The 24,268-nt window shown below is 43.2% G+C and overlaps 1 protein-coding gene across 1 annotated transcript in view; it reads right to left on the reverse strand.

Annotated features, from left to right (window-relative positions):
- The window catches only part of ZGRF1 (zinc finger GRF-type containing 1), a 189,658-nt gene that overhangs the window by 48,611 nt on the left and 116,779 nt on the right, over nucleotides 1-24,268 (reverse strand). The window contains exons 12-16 of the mRNA XM_075349440.1: nucleotides 22,402-22,541; nucleotides 21,941-22,087; nucleotides 19,753-19,867; nucleotides 16,547-16,794; nucleotides 11,505-11,664 (exon numbers count right to left, since the gene is read on the reverse strand). Of these exons, the coding sequence (XP_075205555.1) occupies nucleotides 11,505-11,664; nucleotides 16,547-16,794; nucleotides 19,753-19,867; nucleotides 21,941-22,087; nucleotides 22,402-22,541 (810 nt within the window). The remainder of the gene's footprint in view (nucleotides 1-11,504; nucleotides 11,665-16,546; nucleotides 16,795-19,752; nucleotides 19,868-21,940; nucleotides 22,088-22,401; nucleotides 22,542-24,268) is intronic.

A 24,268-nucleotide genomic window follows, 5' to 3' on the forward strand; every position in this document is an offset into this window, starting at 1 on the left:
CAGTCCTGTAGCTACTCATCCTAACTGCTACCTCACTCAAAGCTTCTTTTCCTTTAGTAAGCTGTTGATCATCAAGCAGTATACAATGACTTGGGTCCAAATAAACAGCTGCCAGAAGAATTTTATTTTCCAATAGCTGTGTCTCTCTCCAGTTCATTAAAGCAGAAATGCCATCTGCGATTAAACCTCCTCTTTGGGACAGGCAAAATACAAAGTTCTTCCACTCCCTCATAAAAATGTCAGGAGTTAAATCCTCAGCTTGTAATTTTTTAGTCACGGTAAATGGGTGATTAAGCAATTCCTTCAATTCAGCCACCTGTGTCCATTGACCTTCATTTAATGTTACTTGAGGGTTCACCATATCTATAAGAAACGATTTTAGTTCAAGAAATCGCTCAATCATTAAATAAGTGCTGCCTCACCGAGTGGCTTGATCAACAATTGCCCCTTTCCCAGCACGTCTCTTCAAGATGGAATCAATTTTAGGGGTTATGGCGGCAATAACCAATTTCCTCACTTTTCCAATTAGATTTCTAGCATGTCCGCCCAGTTTCACACATCCGGCTTTTCGCCGGTTTGGCGGATGCGGCGCATGCCAGTACAGTACAGTACGATACAGTACAGTGGCAGCGCCGCAACGTCCGGGTCACAGCAGGTGACCGGCGTTTGTCGCGCTGCCACTGTACTGTATACACTGTACTGGAGTGCGGCGCATGCGCCAAAGCGGCGAAAAGCCGGATGTGTGAAATCGGGATCCCTCTTGCAGACTATCTCTTATTACCAGCTGCAGCGTGTGCACAACACAGCGCATGTGATGAATATGAAAGTGTTTTGAAGCAGCTTCAACAAGATCATCTAATCCTAAAGTATCATTTTGCGTTTTTTCTGTTGTAATATCTGTTTGTTCCTCAGTTACATGAATAGAACTGTGGCTACATCTCTAACATACTAAATCCATAATTTTCTTCTAGCTGTTGTTCATTACTCATTCATCAGTTTAATTGTACTTATCATGTTTGAAGCATTGTCCGTTACAATGGCAAGAACCTGTTCTTTTTTGCGTTCCTAATCTTGCAGAACTTTTTCCACTACGGCCTGGAGAAACTGGCTGATGTGATGAGCTTTAGTATCTTTTACTGCCAGTGTCTTGCTAACAATTTCTTTCTTGTTACAAACATATTGAACATTGATGGCAAAATAATTCAGTGAAATGCAGTGACTCTGGCATCCAGCAAAGGAAATGGGTTTAAAGATAAGACATTCAGACACAGCATTTTGTGAGGATCCTCACAAAGAATGAGCATATCAGTTTGTGTGGCCTTTTTCTAATCTGCTTTTGCTATTGAAAGCATTATTTATGAGCTCAAAAACCTTTCAGGTGATGCGGTTTTTTAAAAAGCTGCTCTGCTTTTGCAGCTGACAAACATCTCCTCAAAAAACGCAGCAAAAACGCTGTGTGTGAATGCAGCCTTAGATCAGGAATAGAACAGCCATTTATAGGACATTTCATGACTTTCCCAAATTCCTATGAAAAAATATTCAGAATATTCTGCATTGCACTACTGTCCCCAATTTATTATATATTTTAGGAGTCGGAGTCGGTGCATTTGATACCGACTCCGACTCCACCAAAATGAGCTCCGACTCCGATTCCACGACTCCGGATGTGTGAAAGCCAGGGCTGTGGAGTCGGTTTTTGCAGTGCGGCTCAATCCGGCTCAAAAACCTATGCAACGGATGCGTAGAAAAAAAACCGGATCCGTTGCATAAGTTTTTCCATGTGACCGGATGCGTTTTTTTGCCGCAAGATGCCGCATCCGGCGTCCATAGGCTTGCAATGTAAATCGCGCCACATCGTGCCGGATCCGGCGCGATGCGTTTTTCGCCGCACAAAAAAAACGTGCCAGGCAACGTTCCATCCGGCCGCTGCATGGGCTAAATATGCCGCATCCGGCAAAACACAGACGCAACACAAGGCCATGTGGCACAATACGGCGCTAATGCAAGTATATGCGGAAAAATCGCAACCGGCGGCAAAAAAAACGGTTGCGTTTTTTCTGCAAAGCGTTGTATTGTGCCGCTCAGCAAAAACCGGATGTGTGAAAGCAGCCTTAGGTTGTGGGTCATTTTTTTATTATAGCTTACCTTTCAAGACTAAATGTGGACAGGCTGATTATCAGAAATCATCTTTCCTACATGGAATTGTTTCCTGATTATCGGCCTGTCTAAACAGGCAGGCAATCAACCAACCAATCAATAAGCTAGTTCATCACTAATTTACTTTTTAAGTTGCTTACAAATTTTATTGTGTTGTCAACATGTAATGTGCTGCTGAGAACAATGGTATTCTATGGAAACAGAATGATCTATTTTAATGGAACCTGTCATCTGATTTACACTACACAAATCGCAGGCAGCAGGAATCAAGAGCCTGACAATGATTGCAGCCTCGAGTGTGTCAGTGAAGAATATACAGTGGAACCTTGCTTAACGAGAACAATCCGTTCTGGGACTGTGCTTGTTAATCAAGTTACTCGTTCAGCAGAGCAAGATTTCCCATAGGAAATCATTGCAATGCTGACAATTCGTTCCACAATGTGTTAAATGTCCCATCCTGGTCCCCTATTCTATCATTCCACACATGCACAAACGCACACAAACATGTACAAACACTCACAAACACACACAAACACACAAGCACGCGCACACACACGCACATATTATATGCTCACCTTACCTTCCGTTCCATCGCCGGTCTCCTGGGACTTGCTGTTCTGCGGTGCGGGCCGTGTATCAGGTAACCATAACGACGAGGGCGGAACTTCCTGCCAGAGCGCTGACGTCAAAGGCAGAGCCGCTTGCCTCTGATTGGCCAGCGCGCTGCCTTTCACAAGTGGTGACAGGAACCAGGAAGTTCCTGCTTCGTTGCTATGGATGCCGATGCCTGGAGTGGAGGGAGCAGAGCAGAGCGGCGCACTATATGACCCAGGAGGCCGGCAATGAAACGGAAGGTACAGATATTATATGCTCACCTTACCTTCCGTTCCACCGCCGGCCTCATGGTACTTGTAGTTCGCCGCGATATACCCGGGAACTACAAGAACCAGGAGACCGGCGGTGGAACGGAAGGTAAGGTGAGCATAATACTGTATGTGTGGGAGTGCGTGTTTGTTTGTGTCTGTGTTTGTGAGTACATGTGAGTATTTGTGTGAACTGCAAGTGCGGGTTAGAGCGCGGTGGATGGACGAAACCGGAAGTGTCTGAGGTGAGGATTTCGCTCGTCCAGCAAAGCTTTCTCGTAAAGCGGGTTACAAATTTACAGAAAGCTTTGCTTGTTAAGCGAAATTCTCGTTAAGTGGGTTACTCGTTAAGCGAGGTACCACTGTACCTGTGTTTCAGAGAAGAAATAGAGGATCTGGCCGGGCACCATAGCTGGAGACTAGACTAGTCCAGTGCAACTCTTGGTTGGCTCTTCCCAGTGCTGCAAGAGATGATTGAAAAGTCTCCCTCTTAGAGAGACCTGTTATGGTAATCACCTGCAGAGGCATGTGCAAGAGCTGTCTAGGGGTGGAGTTGGACTAGTCTTAGCCTACAGAAAAGAACCGTTGCAGAATATTTTAACTATTTTTTTAGCTGGTACTTCTAACTTTTCTTCTGAAAAGCTCTACGGTTTCAGAGAAAAGATGATATACTTCAGTGTAACAGGCAACCAGACTCATTCATGCAGTCTGCGGTTTGGACACGAAGAAGCTGATGACAGGTTCTCTTTAAAAATCGTTCTGCGAGCATGGAGTTGCAGTCTAGAGGACTTCTCAACCGCAGTTCAGCTTGCAAGTAGTCGTTCGTTAGCAGTTTATTGGTCAAGCCACTATAAATGCTTCTTAGTCACTGAATATTTTTGGAATTTGACATTTCTTAAAGCCTGCAAGCCACTGGATACGGATATCCTACACCAATATTACAATAACCTAGAAAAGCCAAAACATTGGATATAAAAAAAAAAAAAAAAAAAAAAAAAATATTGAGTTTTTCTGTTTCAAAATCAAATAAAATGCCACATCAATACTCTTTAAATTATAGTCCCTATTCATTTCAGTAAAAATACACCGTTATAATACAATTCTTGAGACTCTTCTGCTTGAAAGAACTACTTCTGGTAGGACTAAAATTAAAATAAAACCTAAAGACAACAAAAAAAACCTCGGTTTTGTTTTTAATTAATTTTTTGAATGGGGATTTTTTTTGTCCCCCTCCACAATCCACCTCAAAAAGTAACATGTGAACATACCCTAAGGAACCAATGTGAGGTGGGGAAGGGCAGCTCAAAAATGTATAAAAAGATGTAAAAAACAGTTTACGAGGTTGTCTGGTTGAATAATATTGGTCATCTATCCTTATGGCAAATCAAAATTATGAAATAGGTGGGGTCCAGATGTAAACATTAAAAAAAATGCAGTGTACAGCAGCGCTGCCAAGTGCTGCAAATTAGCCGCCATTGACTGATCGTTTCATGTGCTGGGTGTTGAACAAATACCCATTTCATATCAGTGACCCAGTCAACGATATCTTTTGCTAGGAGAAAACCTTTAAAGGTAAGGTCTCGCATTTTTTTTATTTTTGTATTAAAAATAGTGATTAACCCCTTCAGCCCCAAGCCTATTTTGACCCTAAAGACCAGGCCATTTTTTGCAATTTTGACCAGTGTCACTTTATGAGGTTATCACTCTGGAACGCTTCAACGGATCCCGGTGATTCTATGATTGTTTTTTCGTGACATATTGGGCTTCATGTTAGTGGTAAATTTAGGCCGATATTTTTTGCGTTTCTTTGTGAAAAAAACGGAAATTTCGCGAAAATTTTGTAATTTTCAAACTTTGAATTTTTATGCTCTAAAACCAACGAGACATATGACACAAAATAATTAATAAATAACATTTCCCACATGTCTACTTTACCTCAGAACAATTTTGGGGAAAAAAAAAAATTAAGGAAGTTATAGGGGTTCAAAGTTTATGAGCAATTTCTCATTTTTACAACAAAATTTACAAAGCCACTTTTTTTTTAGGGACCACATCACATTTGAAGCGATTTTGAAAAGTCTACATGACACAAAACACCCAAAAGTGACACCATTACTCAAAACCACATTCAAGAAGGTTATTAACCCTTCTGGTGCTTCACAGTAACTAAAGCAATGTGGAAGGAAAAAGTGAACATTTTACTTTTTGCAACAAAAATGTTAATTTAGCCTCAAATATTGCATTTCACAAGGGTAGCAGGATTAAGTGGACCCCCAAAATTTGTTGGTCAATTTCTTCTGAGCACGCAGATACCTCATATGTGGCGAAAAACCACTGTTTGGGCGCACGGCAGGACTCGGAAGGGAAGGAGCGTCATTTGACTTTTTAAACAGAAAATTAGCTGGAATCGTTAGCCGCACCATGTTGCATTTGGAGAGCCCCTGAGATGCCGAAACAATGGAGCTCCCCCCCACATGTGACCCCATTTTGGAAACTAGACCCCTCATGGAATTTATATAGATGTTTATTGAGCACTTTGATCCTCTGGGGGCTTCACAAAAGTTAATAGAGTTGAGCCGTGAAAATAAAGAAAATTTTTTTTTACCACAAAATTGTTACTTCAACCAGGTAGCTTTTTTTTCACAAGGGTATCAGGAAAAATTGCATAAAATGTATGGTGCAATTTCTCCTGAGTACACAGATACCTCATATGTGGTGGAAATCAAATGTTTGGGCGCACAGCAGGGCTCGGAATGCAAGGAGCGTCATTTGACTTTTCAAACGCAAAATTGTCTGGGATAATTAGCGTATTCCATGTTGTGTTTGGAGACCCCTTGAGGTGCTGAAACAGTGGAGCTCCCCCACATGTGACCCCATTTTGGAAACTAGACCCCCCATGGCATAGAAAAAAAAAACAGGGCGTACGCACGAATGTTCTGCAAAAAGGGGGGGGACCAGGTGGAATGGAAAAAAGAAGTCCTGTCCAAAGTAGAGTACGACTGCAGGACGATTGCTGATCAGTTACCTAATTGTTCAAGTTTTGTTTTTTTTTATTTGGGGTGCACAAAAAAAAGCAAAAACTAGAGCAACAATTACGTACCTGATCAACCAATCACGTAGCTGATCAGCACTTGGCGGCAAGCAGGTGGGGGAGGATGGGGGGGGAGAGGGAGTGGGAGATGCGATTGGGGATAGTTAGAAAAGAGCCACGAACAATACTTACAGGATGGATCAGAACAGCGGCACATGGGGGGCGGCAGATGGGGGAGCAGCGGCATATAAAGGGAGCATCTGTGATTGTGAGACGGAGGCGGCTGGGATAGGGTGGAGGCGGCTGGGATAGGGTGGGGGCGGATGGGAGAGGGCGCAGTGGATGAAGGAGCGGCAGAGGATGGGGTGAAGGGGGGATGGGGGGGATGGGGAGTGGGAAGTGATATTGGGGATAGTTACCTTACAGGATGGATATAGGCAGCAGGATCACAGGAAATGAAGGAGGCAGCAGATCGGGGAGGGTGAGAGGTGGGAGAGGGAGCGCAGCGCAGATCACGGGGGAGACAGGTGAGCAGAGCACAGATCACGGGGGTGAGAGGTGGCGGGAGAGCGGACAGCAGATCACGGGGGTGACAGGGGAGGGAGCACAGATCACGGGGGTGACAGGTAAGGGAGCACACATCACGGGGGTGACAGGGGAGGGAGCACACATCACGGGGGTGACAGGGGAGGGAGCACACATCACGGGGGTGACAGGGGAGGGAGCACACATCACGGGGGTGACAGGGGAGGGAGCACACATCACGGGGGTGACAGGGGAGGGAGCACACATGACGGGGGTGACAGGGGAGGGAGCACACATGACGGGGGTGACAGGGGAGGGAGCACACATCACGGGGGTGACAGGGGAGGGGGCGGGTAGCCGATCACGGGGGTGAGAGGTGGGGGGGAGTGGGCAGCACATCACGGAGGGGAGGGGGCGCCAGCCGATCACGAGGGGGAGCAGCGCATAACGGAGGAGAGGGGGCGTGCAGCGCATAACGGAGGAGAGGGGGCGCACAGCGCATAACGGAGGAGAGGGGGCGCGCAGCGCATAACGGAGGAGAGGGGGCGCGCAGCACATAACGGAGGAGAGGGGGCGGGCAGCCGATCACGAGGGGGAGGGGCCGGGCAGCAGATCGGGGAGAGAGGCGACACTGTGGCAGACGGAAGAGGGCAGCGGCGGATCGGGAGGGGTGGGGGTGCGGGCAGCAGATCACGAGGGGTGAGGGTGCGGGCAGCAGATCGGGGAGACAGGTGGCAGATCGCGGAGGGCAGCAGCGGATTGGGAGGCTTTTCGCCGGTTTCATACAGTGCAATGGCAGCGCGGCAACTTCCGGGTCCCAACTTCCGGGTCACATAACAGCATGGGACCGAAGCTTGTCGCCCTGCCATTGCACTGTATACACTCACTGTGCTGGTGTGCTGCAGGGACGACAAGTGACGGTGACGGGGGCGGTCACCGACAACAGGTCCATGGTGATTGGAGATATCAGTCACAAGGCCGATCTCTCCAATCAGAGCTGCTGGAACGGGGGGAGGGTGATCCAGTGAGGTCACCCAGCTCCAGCCAATGGCCAGTGCTACAGCTGCACTGGTCAGGGCTGGATTTCAATGTTTCAGTCATTTTAAATGGCTGGAACATTACAGTGGCTCTGATTGGCTGACAAACGCCGCTCAACCAATCACAGCCTCCGTAGGTCCGGGGAGGAGGCACCACCCCTCCTGAGGTCAGGTACAGGTCCCCTCCTCCCCGAATCTGCGGTTTATGCTAACTTTTCGCAGTCACCGGAGGCTCCGGTGCCGCGATTACGCAATGACGGAAAGATCCGTCCTTGGTCTTTAAGGCCCAGGGCACCATGACGGAAAGATCTGTCCATGGTCGTGAAGGGGTTAAGAAACCAAGTATTTTTAATACAAAATTAAACTCATTGTTTATTTGATCCTGACGCGCCCCCCTGCACTCTGCTGCACGCCGCGCACCCCCGACCGCACTCTGCAGCGCACCCCACACCGCTCACCTTGGGCCTCTGCTGCTCGTACTGTGATCGCTGACAGGACACGCTGCCGGGGGCACAGGTCTGAGGTGAGTGCATGCGGCTGGGAGCGGTGAGTGTGGCATGACATCTATAGAGCAGTGCCGCTCAGGCTGCAGATCACCTCTCCTCGCCACACGTCACCTCGGGCCTCCGATCCCGGCCGGCAGCACAGTATATGTCAGCATGGCATAGGGAAACAGCCAACATGGCATACGGAAACAGCCAGCAAAGCATAGGGAAATAGTCAGCAAGGCACTGGAATACAGCCAGCGGGGCATAGGGATACAGTCAGCAAGGCACTGGGATACAGCCAGCGGAGCCTAGGGATACAGAGAGCAGGACATTGGGATACAGTGCGGCGTGTGATACAGTGGAGCTTTATGCAGCTGACCTTAGTGACACTTTAGCCATATTAGAATCACTCTGTGGCTACCAACAAAATGACTCCACACTGTGATCCTAAACTTCACCTTCCCTTATCCTTATGGAAACACCCAGATTGGGAAGGGGAACTGTGACATCACACACAGGAGAGCAGATTCCGCCCACTTTTACTGCAGCTGTAATGTGAGATTGTTCTATAGTAGGATTTCAGCAGCTGCTCCCCCTAGGTGTTTAATAGTGGAAAATATCAAACTTTCAATTTTTTTTTATATATTTTTCTCAATTAAAAACTAAATTTTATTTAAACATAACATTAAATATTTTATAAATTTTTCAGTTATTGGAAAAAAAAAAAAATTTGATGACCCTTTAAAGGGAACCAAACATCAGGATTTTCGTGTATAAGCTGCAGCCAGTGCAGTACTGGCACTATCATGCACAGTGTGTACATACCATCAGGGGGCAGCTCGGGTGTTTAGGCAGTGAAATACAACTTTATAAAGTTTGAAATTTCGTGCACATTTTGATTGACGTGTGCACCTCTGCAGATAATGTCCGGGCGGGTTATGCAGGAGTTCCCCGCCCCCCCACCAGCCTGTTCCTCCCTCTCTCCTGATGTCCGGGCGGGTAAATGCACGTGTTCCCCGCCCCCCCGCGCCGCCTGTTCCTCCCTCCCTCCCTCTGGCTGTATGTAAATATCTAATCTTCAGAAACATGGCGCCGGAGTGGGCCTCTGCGCATAGCGCTTATCTCCGGCGCCATGTTTCTGAAGCCCCCGCATTACACAACTTGGTGTCTGAGAGGGCGGCGCCACAGCGAAGTCACACCGGCTGGTGTGTTGGCCCGGTGTCCTGGGGCGGCACGATACAGGAGCAGCAGGTAATCGCGTCCTCCGGTCAGCTGTTCTGTCCTGTTCTAATCGCGCGCGCTCCCGCGGTCACAACGGGCTGTGAAGAAACGAGGGCGCATGCGCCGCCCTCTCAGACACCAAGTTGTGTAATGCGGGGGCTTCAGAAACATGGCGCCGGAGATAAGCGCTATGCGCAGAGGCCCACTCCGGCGCCATGTTTCTGAAGATTAGATATTTACATACAGCCAGAGGGAGGGAGGGAGGAACAGGCGGCGCGGGGGGGCGGGGAACACGTGCATAACCCGCCCGGACATCAGGAGAGAGGGAGGAACAGGCTGGTGGGGAGGCGGGGAACTCCTGCATAACCCGCCCGGACATTAACAGAGAGGTGCACACGTCAATCAAAAAGTGCACGAAATTTCAAATTTTATAAAGTTGTATTTCACTGCCTAAACACCCGAGCTGCCCCCTGATGGTATGTACACACTGTGCATGATAGTGCCAGTACTGCACTGGCTGCAGCTTATACACGAAAATCCTGATGTTTGGTTCCCTTTAATTATACTATGAAGTATTGTATTGCTGCTGGATCCTCCTCTAAACCAGAGAAGGTAGCACTTCCATGCCTTCTTTTAGTGCCCTGTATTGATGGTACAGAATAGTAATCTTTAATAAATTGCACCAACATATTTTACAGCACTTATGACACTCCAGCCTAGCCAGCAAGCATAGTCCTGCATGATTTTTCATTTTTAATACATTTTATTAATTTTCAAAGTAAAACAAGAAACCGTCATCAGCAAAGGGACGAGAGACAATCAGGAATGCAATTAACCGAATAATCCTGATTTTGAGCTGACTAAATTAAGAAAATCTTAAAATGATAAGATATTAGTGACATTTTCCTGTTTATATACCTGCTGGAAGTGTTTTTTTTCCTCAGACATGGTATGGTGGCTTAGAATCAGACACAGACGGCAGTTGCTACACCATAGTTTAACCCACAGGACTAACAGGTACTTTAAATATAAGCCACTTGTCCCTGTAATATACTCACCTTCTGGCATCTTCATCTTTTAAACAATGTCGCTCTAGTCCTGCAGCGCCATCTTGTGACTAAGTTACGTCACAAGCTCCCAGTGCAAGTCTATGAGAGCCAGAACACGGCTGTTATAGAAATGCATTGATTTGTAACCTCTGAAGGACTCCATGAAACACTGAAGCTGCCGTCAGGTCACAAATTGCCAAGACAGAATGGAGTAGTGGCAACAGAAGGTGAAGTCGCCAGAAGGAGAGTATATGATAGGGGGTAGGGAGACTTAGATTTAAAGCACCACTCCAGCACTGCAATAAAAAAAATAAATAAAAATGCTGGAGTAGTGCTTTAACAATTGTTGTGTGAAATAATTGGAGATTTGTGGTTTTGCTGAGAACCTTTACATCATGCATCCCTGATATCATGCAGAATTTAACACATGCGAACCTTAAAGGGAACCTGTCAGGTAATTTATGTGTTCTAACCTAGTAGCAGTGTGATGTGTGGCCTAGTAACCCCTTCCTACCCATCCCTGTGATGTAATATTGTGTAATGTGGATGTATAAAAATATATGTTTTATTACTTATGTGTATCCTATTTAAATGAGCAGGGGCTCTAGCCCTATGGGCTTTGCATCGCCTTGTGGGCATTTGCATGTTTTCCGTGGTATCACGCCCCTGTGGGGGTGATACCATGGATTTACATCAGCGACGTCCTCGCTCCTTGAGATACCATGTGTGTGCACTTACCATTCCCGCAGCCTGGTTTGTAAGACGATGCTTGCTTCTCATCTTCAGACGCGCACTGTGCATGACCGGAACCGCAGGAGACTTCTTAGCATGCACAGTGCGCGCCTGAAGACGAGAATCAACCTCGCGAATAAGAAGGCTGCGGGAATGGTAAGTGCGCACAGGGGCGTGATACCACAGAAAACATGTAAACGCCCACAACACAGGGATGGGTATGAAGGGGTTACTAGGCCACATATCACACTGCTACTAGGTTAGAACACAAATGACCTGAGGAGGTTCCCTTTAAATCAGACTCAGGCATTCACTAGTACCAATAAAGTAATATGTTATGTCAAATGGGAGTATAACCCTAAATAACTGTCTGTATGGTACAATTAACCATTTTTACATACCCCAGAAGAACGCGGTCAACTGCTACATTTGTGGACGATGAGATGAGTAATTTCCAGTGGACTAAACCCTGCTCTTCAGGAGGATTGTAGGTTTCAAAAAGATGAACCAAGAACAAAACCACCACGGCCAGCAAGTAACTTTTTCCAGCTCCAAATACTCCTAAAATATCACAAAGTATAAGATTTTACATTACGACAAACATGGATAAGACTTTTTACTGTTCAATAACATATAATTAATGTTAGGTAAAGGTAATTTTATGAATATCCTTTTCTGTTATTTTTCTAGGAACTAATGAGCAGAGTTTTGAGAGATGTGTTTGCTAGAAAGAAACTTTGCTGCACCACAGAGACTTAAAAGGGGTGGTCACCTTTCAGATAATGTTTGCCCCCTTGAGCAATATGGTCTTAAAACAAAAAACCCAAAACTCGCTTGACTCTTTATGTCCTGGTCTAGCATTGAGTCTCTGATGCTGCTTCTGCTGTCTGGTGTTGGCTGCAACAGGCAATCAGTGAGGCCAAAAGAAGCGCTCTGTCTACACGGATAAAAACCCTCTAATCTTACAGATGCTTTGAAGCTGTTGACATGAAATCAGCGTTGCAGTCAATACCAGACATCAGGAACAGTTTAAGGGGCTGTCCAGGCTAGTCAGCAGTCACTGCATGTGACTGCAGTCTTGGGAATCTTCACAGTGCATGCTGTCCGGATTCTCCAGAGCCAACAGCGGGTAGGTGCGTGACTACAAATTGCAATTTGCATACATACAGTCACACTCAGACTAGACGTGCACAGCCTCGTTTAATACAAGTGAGTTGAGTGAGGCGAGACACGTCTAGTCGCAATGTGGCTGGAAGTTTGCACAGCGCATACTTGTAGTCACATGATTGCCCCACTCCCAAAAAAATACTGACAGCATGCATGCTGTGGGGATTCAAAAGTGTGCAGTGTGTTGTGAAATTAATTATAGAATATGTGGAGGCAGCATTATACTAGCAAAAAGCACATCACACACAGGGAACATCTGCCTAGACGACAACTACAATGATTGCACTAGTTCTGCACCTCATTTCCTCCACCACAATATCTGCGTCTTACGAAGCTGATGAGGATCCTCAGTGGAGTCCCTTGATACACTGGAGATTATACATCAGACTTGATTCAGGATGTGCTGGAGTATGATGTACAAAATCAATTAAAGGGGTTGTCCGAGATTTGAATACTGATGGCTCATCATTAGGGTAGGTCATTGATTTCTGATTGGTGAGGGTGCAATACCCGACACTACCGTAGATTAGCTGTTCCTGGTAATGGAGGCAGCAGAGACAGATCAGTTGTGAAGCTGCTCAGCACAGCTCCGTCACCTGTATTATGGCCATGGTTGGGTACTGTATATTCGCGCCCTAGTCGAACCAATACAGGGTGGATATGCAGCACCCATCCATGACCAGACTGCAGCTCTCAGCAATTGAGCTGTCCTGGCTGCTGCTGAAACAGTTAAATGAATGATTAATTATATTAATCACCCCCACTTATAAGAAATTGAGGACCTATCCTAAAAATAGACCATAAGGGGTACTTGGCACACTACGATATCGCAGGTGCGATGTCGGTGGGGTCAAATCGAAAGTGATGCACATCCGGCGTCGCTGTTGATATCGTAGTGTGTAAATCCTTTGATACGATTAACGAGCGCAAAAGCGTCGTAATCGTATCATCGGTGTAGTGTCCGACATTTCTATAATTGCGCTGCAGCGACGATACGATGTTGTTCCTCGTTCCTGCGGCAGCACACATCGCTGGAACATCTCCTTACCTGCGTCACCGCGGCTCACACCGGCTATGCGGAAGGAAGGAGGTGGGCGGGATGTTTACTTCCCGCTCATCTCTGCCCCTCCGCTTCTATTGGCTGCCTGTCGTGTGACGTCGCTGTGACGCCGCACGACCCGCCCCCTTAGTACGGAGGCGGTTTGCCGGCCAGAGCGACGTCGCAGGGCAGGCAAGTCCATGTGAAGCTGCCGTAGCGATAATGTTCGCTACGGCAGCTATGACAAGATATCGCTGCTGCGACGGGGACGGGGACTATCGCGCTCGGCATCGCAAGCATCGGCTTGCGATGTCGTAGTGTGCAAAGTACCCGTAAGTGTTAAAGTCCTGGACAATCCTTTAAGAGCATGCCCATTTAATGAATTTGGCTCATATTTCAACTGCTATGCACCATCTCCAGAAATGTACAAATTTGATATAATATACGTCACTTTTGTGGTGTAAATTATAGTGGATCTGGTGGGATGTGCTAGAAGAGTCATTCTTGTCCTAAGACCCATCCACGTCTCAAAAACAGCAAAAGTCATACCATTTTTGTAAAACTGTGCGCAATAATTTTTTACTTTATAATACTAGTGAAGCAATTGCACCGAATAGATTTTTAAATGTATACTTATAAATATAAAGCTTGGGTTTACCTCAAATTAATTTCTAACACCTTCTGTGTTCATAATAGAATCATATAGAAGCACATCAAAGCATACAAGCATATAGAGGAGGACGTAAAAAGTCTACAAATCCTTATTAAAATGCAATTTTTTTTGCCATGTAAAAAAAACTTCATAGAAGAATGATTTCAGAATATTTTCCCCATTTAATGTCACCTATAATATGTACAATAAAATTAAAAAATAAACTGAAATCTTTTTGGGTGGGAAAAAAAAAAAAAAAATAAAAACTAAAATAATGTGGTTGCATAAATATAATCATCAGGAACATCTACAATCGACCATTTTTGCCCACTGTTCCTTGTAGTAGCGCTCCCAATCTGTCAGATTGTGAGAGCATCCTCTGTGCACAGACCTCTTCAGATCACCCACAGACTATAAATCAGATTCAGGCCTGGGCCATTCCAAAACTTGGATCGTTTTCTGGAGAAGCAAGTCTTTTGTTGATTTGGAGGTATGCCTAGGGTCGTTGTCATGCTGAAAAGGTGAGATTCTTTTTCATCTTTTTAGCAGGTGCCTAAAGGTTTTGTTGCAAAATTCACTGATTTGTCATAATTCCCTCCACCTCAATTTAAAGCCCGAGTTCCAACTGCTGAAAAACAGCCCCAAAGCAGAATGCTACTTCCACCATGCTTTACTGTGGGTATAGTGTTCTTTTGATGACGTACAGTAATGCTTGGCGCAAATCCAAAACTTTAGGAATTATGATAAAAAACCTTGGTCTCAGACTATAAAACATCCCACATTCTTTTGGTACACCTTATGTAGGAATTGTATAGTTTACTTTTTTAAGAAAAGGCTTCCATCTTGACACCCTAACCCCAAAGGCCAGACATATTCTTCATATGCAGATTGTGGTTACATGCAGTACAAAATCATCATGCCAGAAAATTCTGCAGGTTCTCTAATGTTGCAGTGGGCCTAATGGCAGCCTCCCAGATCAATTTTCTTCTGGCCTTTTCATCAACTTTTGAGGGACATGCAGTTCTGGGTAATGTCACGGTTGTGCCAAATTTAACTTCTTGATGACTGTCTGCAGTATTTCATGTAATAGCTAATGCCTTAGAATTTTTTCTCTACCTTTCTACTCACTGATAAGTTTCAACAGTGAGATCCTTTGTTATATGTGATTTATGGAACATGGATTTTGCTGTAAAATGCAACTAAGGAATGGTCAGGGAAATGCTATTAAACAGCAAACCCGGGGTTAATCAGAATAATTTTAAATGATGGCAGCTGTGTACTAACTACTATTTAACATGAGTTTAAATGTAAATTGGCTAATTCTGAACAAGGCCATATGTCTAATTATAAATGTTCACACTGATGCAACCACATTATTTTACCTCTCAAAATGATTTTAGCTTCTCTCTCAATGGATTTGTGTAGATTATGGTTAACTAAAGGTGGGAAAAGTTCATTGGTTCCATGCTTTTCACATCTGAATCTAGCAAATACAAATGTAATGTCAGTCTGTAAAATAACACAAAAGGACCAATGTATCAAAACTATTAAGGAGAGTACAGGTCCATCATAACCTGCACCATTTGTGTGCCATAAATTAACCGTCAGTTAAATTTTTTTTTATCGTTGCGGCATAAGTAATAAGACGACTTTACTCTTTGGGTCAGTACAAACACAGAGACACCAGATTTATATCACTTTTTTTCTTTTAGGTTTTGATACTATAACACTAAAAAAAAATATTTTTTTTTTTTGCAACAAAGTAAGTATTTTGCATCACCATATTTTAAGAACTATACTTTTTCAATTCCTCTGCAGACCATCATGTGACGGCTTGTTTTTTGCGGGATGAACTGGAGTTTTTATTGGTACCATTTTTAAGAATTACTTTTTTGATCGCTTTGTATTCTGATTATTGGGAGGCAAAGTTAGCAAAACAGCCATTAATTGTCTTGGTTTTTTTGTTTTTAATGCCGTTCACAGGGATAAAAGTGATAAACACACTTTATTCTTTGGGTCAGTACCACTACAGCGCTACCACATTTATATATGTTTTGCTGCTTGTACACAAAATTATAATTAAAAAAAAAAAAAAAAATTGAAAAATTTTTTGCAGCACCTTATTATGATTTCTATAGCATTTTTAAAAAGGTGATTGTGAATGGAGTGGGAACATAGTCAGCTGTGACACCGCCTGTGATGGGTGGATCCCATGTAATCAGCTGTGTATACAGGTGTTACCAGGCATTGTAATCCTGCCGCTAATAAGGAGCCTGCTAAAAACTCTTCCTGAAAAATGGGAGGTATGAATCTTAAAAAAAAAAAAAAACCTCCAGTGTGAAAATTTCAAGATTAAATTTTTTTTGTCTACCCCATTTTTTTTTTTTTTTTTTTTTAAATAAAATGGTTATATGGAAACCAACATACATGTAGGAGAAATACGTGCCTTAAATGATAGGTCATTTTCGGTTCTAGCTTTCCTTTAAATATTTCCATTACATGGGTCCTCCAAGAGGTGCAAACCGATTGATGTATGTATCGTGCATACAATAAAGCGTTACGGAACAAAATAGTTATTTTCTTACCATGAATGATTGTGATGGGGACAGGCCTTGGCCCAAGCAATTCATCAGAGCTAGCCATCATATGTGCGATTTGCAGCATTGCTATGGCTTGGTCCACATTCAAAGAAAACTGTCTGATCATCTCCTTTGCTAAACTAAACACAAATGTGTGATCTGAGATATTGCATCTGCTGGGGACATTAAAAGTGACTCCAGGTGGGTTGAATTTCCCTCGAGTAATTCTCATTGGTCTCACAGATTCAGATGACCTGAAAAAAGGAAGAGGCACATCATACCGCGATTTCTCGTTAGATACCCTATTAGATGTGCAATTGTGCGTGATTTACAAAATCATCAAGAATTCAAGGACAATGAGGTTTTTTTTTTTTTAACAGTTTATCAAATTTACAACAGGATACGATTCTTAATATTAATGCCAAGTGTGTCAAAATGGTAAAAAAAAATAAAAAAAAAGCACCAAGCTTATCCCAAAAACTATTTAGTAAATGTCTGGACCATATTTCTAACCAATAACAGTGTTAAGTGGGTTAAAGTATCATACGGAACTTAATAGAAAAATATTTTTACTAAGGTTACATTCACACATCTGTGAGATCAGACCTTTTTTTCCAGGTGAAATCCTAGTTGCGTCTGTTTTTTTCCCAATGAAGAGGTGTGTTTGCTTACGCACCAATACAAAGACCTATAGAGGATCACATTTTTATTATAATTGATCACTAAAACAAATCTGTGAGACATGGAAGAATTCTGATTTTCATCTGTGTTTTAAAGGATCCCTACAGACTTGTACAGCAGTGTGTACTCTGCAAACATGGATCATCATTAGATATGCTCAGTCTCACAGATCGCACGCTCGGATCCGAGATATTCAAAAATGCGTGCATAAATCAATTTAACTCTATGGGGGCAATTTAGTAAGAGGTTTACACCAGATTTTTAGGGTAAACATCTTAAGTTGTAATATTTTTGTGCAACTTTGCGGTTGCGCAAAAATATTTCAACTTTTGGGGTTTATATGCAAGCCCTGACCAGCTACAGCCCCTCGTGTGATGTATGTGCCCCCAGTGTCTTCTGTGATGTATATACAGCAGTCCCAGTGTCTCCTGTGATGTATATGCCGCCAGCCACTGCAGTGATGTATGTGCATGCAGTGTCTCCTGTGATTTATGTACAGCAGTCTCAGCGTCTCCTATGTCTGCGCTCCAGACCGAGACAAACCTGAAAAAACTGTTGCGAAAAGCAACATGATTAGTATCACCAAACATCACAGCCACACTAAAAAAAAGCAGCTCTGGCAACCACAATATGGGTGAGTTAATTTTTTGACCAATTATAGATGGGTAATTTTCACATTGATAATTTTGTGCGGCCCCCCGAATGTTGGTAGAAATTTCCAAATGGTCCCAGGCAGAAAAAATAAGGGGGTAGCATGAGCAAAAGTCAATCACAAGTTACACCGCTATTGTGGCAAAATCTACCCCAGGAATTTACACAAACCTCAGGCTGGCATATATTTCTGGCGACCATGCACACTAGATATAAGATGCACCTGATTTATTTAGTGGAGAATGGCGCTTAACCCCTTCAAGACATGTGATGTATTTTTACATCATAAGTTGTATCTCAGCCCTTGATGCGGGCTCACACACAGCCCGCATCTTTCCCTGCACACGTTGGCTGATTTAATCAGCTGATGTGCCTCTATCAGCTGCAGGTGGATCGGAGATCTGCCAGCAGCTGTTAACCAGTTAAACCCAGCTGTCAATCTCTGACAGCGGGATTTAGCACGCAGCAGCAGGGGGCGCATCATTGCCTGCTCCCATAACGTGATTGTGGCGCCGGTAGGTTCTCATGAAAGTCAGACGTCAGCTGATGACCCCAGTGTCTGTCATGACTAATTATCCTGTGAACACCGTCTGCGAGCCAGCATTCATAGGAAATCGTAATTTCTGCCAAACAGAACAGTGCTGATGCACTACTCTGTACAACACAAGTGATCAGATTATCGCAGCTTTAAGTCCCTTAATGGGACTGGTAGATTAGAAAGTAAAGAAAAACGTTTTTAAAAATATAAAAAAAAAATAAACACGTTCAAACCGCTCCCCCCTTCTTTTGCCCCATTGAACATAAAAAAACAATAAAAAATAAAAAAAAAAATACACATTCGGAATCACTGTGTGCAGAAATGTCCAAGCTACCAAAATATGAAATAAATTAATCTGATAAGTAAACAGTGAAACGAAAAAAGTTCTAAATGCCAGAATGTTTATTTTTTTATTTTATTTAATTATTATTTTTTTTTTTAAGGCTGCGAAATATTGCAATAAAATACAAAAAGAGGTGATCAAATCATTGTATCAGTTAAAACAGCAGCTCAGGGCGCAAAACATAAGCCTACACTTAGCCCCCGATCCCCAAAAAATAAAAATGTTACAAATCTCGCAAAAATGGGACCAAAAGTGGGGGTTTTTTTGTTTTTTTTTTACAAGCTTCTGCATTTTTATTGATTTTTTTTCACTACTTAAATGGAAAACAAACAAACAAACAACCTATACATTTGGTATCTACGTACTCGTACTGACCTGGAGAATCATATTGCCAGGTAAGTTTTACTATATATAGTGAATATGGCAAATAAAGAAAAACAAAACAATTGTGAATTGGTTATAAATGATTTTGTGACCAATTGTAGAACTGGTGGAGGAAGGTTGAACTAGATGGACCTAGGTCATTTTTCAACCTTAGTAACTATGTAACTATGTGAATTGCACTTTTTTGGGGGGCATATTTCACGGCACTCCAATATTTTTCACCGTTTTCCAGTACACAATATGATAAAATGAATGGTGTCATTCAAAAGTACAACTCTCCTCACAGATAAAAGAAGCCTTCATACGGCAATATTGAGGGAAAAGTAAAAAAAGCTATGGCTCTTGGAGGAAAAAACAAAAACGGAAAATGGCCATGGTGTGAAGGGGTTAATAAATCGGGTCAGTTCACTCCTTCATTAAAGACTGATGTGTGCTCTGCCAGCCTCAATGAACTGCCCCCAGTATCCTTATGGTGGATAATAAAATAAATAAATCAGACGGCTTACCGACATTTCCTACAGATGTGTAAATGTAGCCTTATATGTAGTTTAGCTAGAATTTTTCGTACAGCAAGGGGACAATCCTTTGAGTCTCCATTAGAATAGGTTTACTTACATTATGAGGAGGTGAGACATAATCGGCAGAGTGGTCGGATTAAAGTGCTGCTGTATATTTCTCCAACATGTCAGTTCTGTACTTGCATTGCAAACCAATAATGCATGAACAACCACTGCAAAAGAAAAAATACTTAAAAGGGGTCTGCTTTGCACAACGCCTACTTGTTAGTAGCATCCCTTTTATTCAGTGTCTTATCCCTGAGGCACCACTACAAGGAAAACTAAGGCTGCTTTCACACCTCCGGTTTCTGCAATGCGGCACAATCCGGCACTTTGCAGGAAAATCGCAACCGGTTTTTTTTGCTGCCGGTTGCGTTTTTTCTGCATAGACTTTAATTAGTGCCGCATTGTGCCGCAAAGCCTTGCGTTCCATCCGGTTTTTGCCGCATGCGGCAGATTTAGCCCATGCGGCGGCCGGATGGAACGTTGCCTGGCACGTTTTTTCGTGCGGCAAAAAAAACCGCATCGCGCCGCATTCGGTTTTTGCCACTGCGCATGCTCAGTAGCATGCCGCAAGCGGCAAAAACCGGACGGGCCGCATGGGAAAAACTTATGCAAAGGATGCAGTGTTTTCACCGCATCCGTTGCATAGCTTGCACAGCCGGATTGAGCCGCAGAGCTCAAGCCGGATGTGTGAAAGCAGCCTAAGCATTACACAGTGCCCTTTTAATTTAATGTGTTGTCTATAGAGTGCAGGACTATAGAGTGGCACAATCTTTGTAACCACTCTTAACTTTTGCCAATAGATGTGGATTATAACGGGGGACCCTTCTCTACAAGCTTAATATTCCCCAAACTAGTAAATATCATTGGGATGGTTAAACTGTACCACTCCTTTAAAAGGGACTATCCAAGTATGAAATGAGTGCTATGAAATATAAGCTGACAAATGGTGATAAGACATAATCTACACCTGCTCTTACTGCTATGGCTTCAGTTCATACCTGTACATAATATATTTCACTATTCCAGCTCAATTATTACTAAAATTTGTTTCAGTGCAAAAATGAGGCATAATTTAACCCCTTCCTTATGAAACCAGTGTTGACGTTTATGACAATTTTGTTTTCGTTTCACTTTTATTTTCTCATTATTCCAGAAGCCATAACTTTTTATTTTATGACAATGTAATTGTATGGGGGCAATTTTTTGGGATATCATTTTGGGGTACATATAAAACTTATTAAACATATATTTAGTGGGGGCGAGGATATATACAAAATAGCCCTTCTGCCACTGGGTTTAAAGTTTATGCTATTTGTACTACGTAAATAAAATGGTAACCTTATTCAGTGGGTCAGAACTATTATGGAGATATTAAATATATAGTCTTAGTTAGGTTTTATTATTTTTGTACAATAAACTCTTATCTTTAATGTGACATGAGATTCTGAAATACAGAAATTGATGCACAAAGCAAACAATAGGTCACTTTCATTTTTTAAATGCTTTACAAAAAATTAAAGTGGATATTTGACTGGCTGATAAGGTGAACAGTTTCACGTTGTCTGTAAAGCTGGGTTTACACGCTGCAACATCGCAAAGGACATCGCTGTTACGTCACCGGTTTTGTGACGTAACAGCGACCTCCCTAAGTCTCTGGTGAGTCGCTGGTGAGCTGTCAAACAGGCAAACCTGGACAACAACGCAACAGCGATCCGGACCTGCAGAGCGACCTAGCTGGTTGTTGGGGACGTTGATAAGCAGCTTTTTGAAAGGGAAGTTGCTAACAAAGTCGCTGCAAAGTCTTCACACACTGAAACTTTGTAGCGATGCATGCTGCACAGCGGGAAACAAAGGACCTAGGAATGGTCCTGAACGATTTGTAGCGATCAGCAACTTCACAGCAGGGGCCAGGTCGCTGATGTGATTCACACACTGCAACATCGCAAACAACATCGCTATTGCGTCACAAAACCGGTGACGTTACAGTGATGTCGTTTGAGATGTTGCAGTGTGTAAACCCAGCTTTAGAGTCCAACAGTCTGATTGGGTGAAAAGACTTTCCGCTAGTGTTGTCGATAGTGTCGTCCTGCCTATCTAGTCTCCAGCAGTACAGCAGACATGTCATTCACTAGATACCATCTTCTAGTGATCATGGGAAGTTCTGATTACATTCAGCCTTCACAAGGTAACTTTTTACATTAATTTCCATATATTGTTGTACATATTTACCATTCACATACCATTTAATGGCCAGTTGGATGAACTGTATCCTTTCAAAGGTAAAATCTCTATATCATTATTAGCAGAGGGTCCAAAGAAAACACTGCAGGCAATAAATGTATCCAGCGGATCAAAATTCAGGGTCCTTGAAACAACCCAGATATCATCTGAAAAAGTGATAGAGTAGGTGATTATAAATAGTCCTGTACTATATAACCGCACGGTCTGAGGATGACAAGGATTTACACACAATTAATGGGCAGGCTGTGGCTTGGGTCACTGCACTTTTAGGTTACCTCCAAGGATATGATAGCAGCACTTCTCATGGAACAGTGAACAATTCTTACAATACTAAAGAAGGCTACATCACTTATTATGGCCAATTGTCTCTCCGTGATGTAAATACCCCTATACAAATAATAAATGTGATATATAAATACTTTTTTGTGGTCATAAGGCAGTTGTACAGTCACACTATTACCTTTGCTGTAAGTAGACCAACTATCCTTCCTACTCAACTTCAGATAGAATTTAGTTTTCGATTCACCATCAAGTTCTGAATCATCTGTCACAAATTTTGTAAATTTACCATATTGCCTTCTTGGAAAGGCCGACATTTTTCTGTAAAACAACGTGCAGGAAAATCATTTACATATTCAGGACCAAATGTAATTGATACAAAAAAAAAAAAATAATAGAATTTCTCAAAAAAGACAACAAGAAACGCTTTAGATGCATAAAACAAGGGAGAATGAGCCTTCCTAACCTAGCAGCTACAATGTTCAGCTGGGAAAAACCTCAACATGTATTTGTCCGCTAAGATCTGGTAAAAGGCCATTAAAGAGAACCTGTCATGTCGTTATTTGATATTAAACCACCCCCAATGTGTTTTAAATTATGCAATGTGCATCGCTAACATTGTTTTCTAGAGAACAAAAAAAAAAAAATTCCATGGATTTAGCTTTATAAAAAAGAAAAAAAAAATGTTTATATGTTTAGGTAAAACCGGTTTGTTTGACCTTTGTTTTCAGTCATGAGGGCGGGCCTTTTGCTGGGAGTTAGACATGTCACTCACTTTCAAGCAAATTTCTTTTTTGAACTTAGTCATGCCCCCCTGAGGTATAATTGATTATACACAGGTCCTTTAAATCAGAACTTCTGCTGAGCTCCATCCAATACAGTCATATGATCGTAACATCACAACACAGGTCCTGCATGCGTAGACCATTTGTCCAATGCGGAGCTCCGCCCATTACAGTCACATGATCATAGCATCACACATGTCCTGGATAGTTGACCTCAGGGAGATCAACATCCAACACCGCGGAGACACCATCACGTGTTTCTCAACGCAGTGACATTAGAACAATGCCCCCTGGGAAAATATGCAAAACAAGAATGCCGCGGAAACACAAATCACATGTTTCTCAACGCTGGGAGGAAACTAGCCAGGTCTTTCAAAGGGAATGAACAACCACGGGAAGGGCAGTCTCAAGTCAAGGAAACCGCCTATACCAAAACATGGTATCCATCCACAGACAGCTGTTTCGGGGTATTTGCCCCTCATCAGTGTGGAGTAGGAAACTGGCTAGTGGGAGCATTGCCTAGTAGAAGACTACATAGGTAAGGATGGTTGACCTCAGGGAGATCAACAACCAACACCGCAGAGACACAGTCACGTGTTTCTCAACGCAGTGACACTAGAACAAGGCCCCCTGGGAAATATTCAAAACAAGAAAGCCTGCGAAGACACCATCACATGTTTCTCAAGGCTGGCATAGGTGGTCTCCTTGACTGGAGACTGCCCTTCCCGTGGTTGTTCCTTCCCGGTGAAAAACCTGGCTAGTTTCCTGCCAGCGTTGAGAAACATGTGATGGTGTCTCTGCGGCATTCTTGTTTTACAAGACCTGGATAGACCAATGCTGATCTCTGGAGCTCAGGACCTGTGTGATGTCATTATCATGTGAATAATGGGCGAAGCTTAGCAATGTCCATATAAGATCAGTGTGATGTCACGATCATCTTACCACAGTGACAAGCAGATCTAAGCAGAGGCATTCTGGTGAAGGATCTGTGTATAATCGATTATACTGTATGGGGGGTGAGGGTTGACCAAATTCAAAAAATAATTTTGCTTGCACGCGAGTGACATGACAGATTCCCAGCAAAAGGCCCCCATTAAAACACATTGGAAGTGAGTTAATATTAAAAAAACCAACGTGACAGGTTCCCTTTAAATGGTCCTTTCCATATTTCAATTAGTCAAATTGAAATCTGGAAATGTATTAGAATTCTTTTAATTGATTTGCATATTTTGATCTGATTCATCATGTAGCACCAGAATTATA

This window comes from Anomaloglossus baeobatrachus, chromosome 1 (genome assembly GCF_048569485.1).
Source record: "Anomaloglossus baeobatrachus isolate aAnoBae1 chromosome 1, aAnoBae1.hap1, whole genome shotgun sequence".
NCBI lineage: Eukaryota > Metazoa > Chordata > Amphibia > Anura > Aromobatidae > Anomaloglossus > Anomaloglossus baeobatrachus.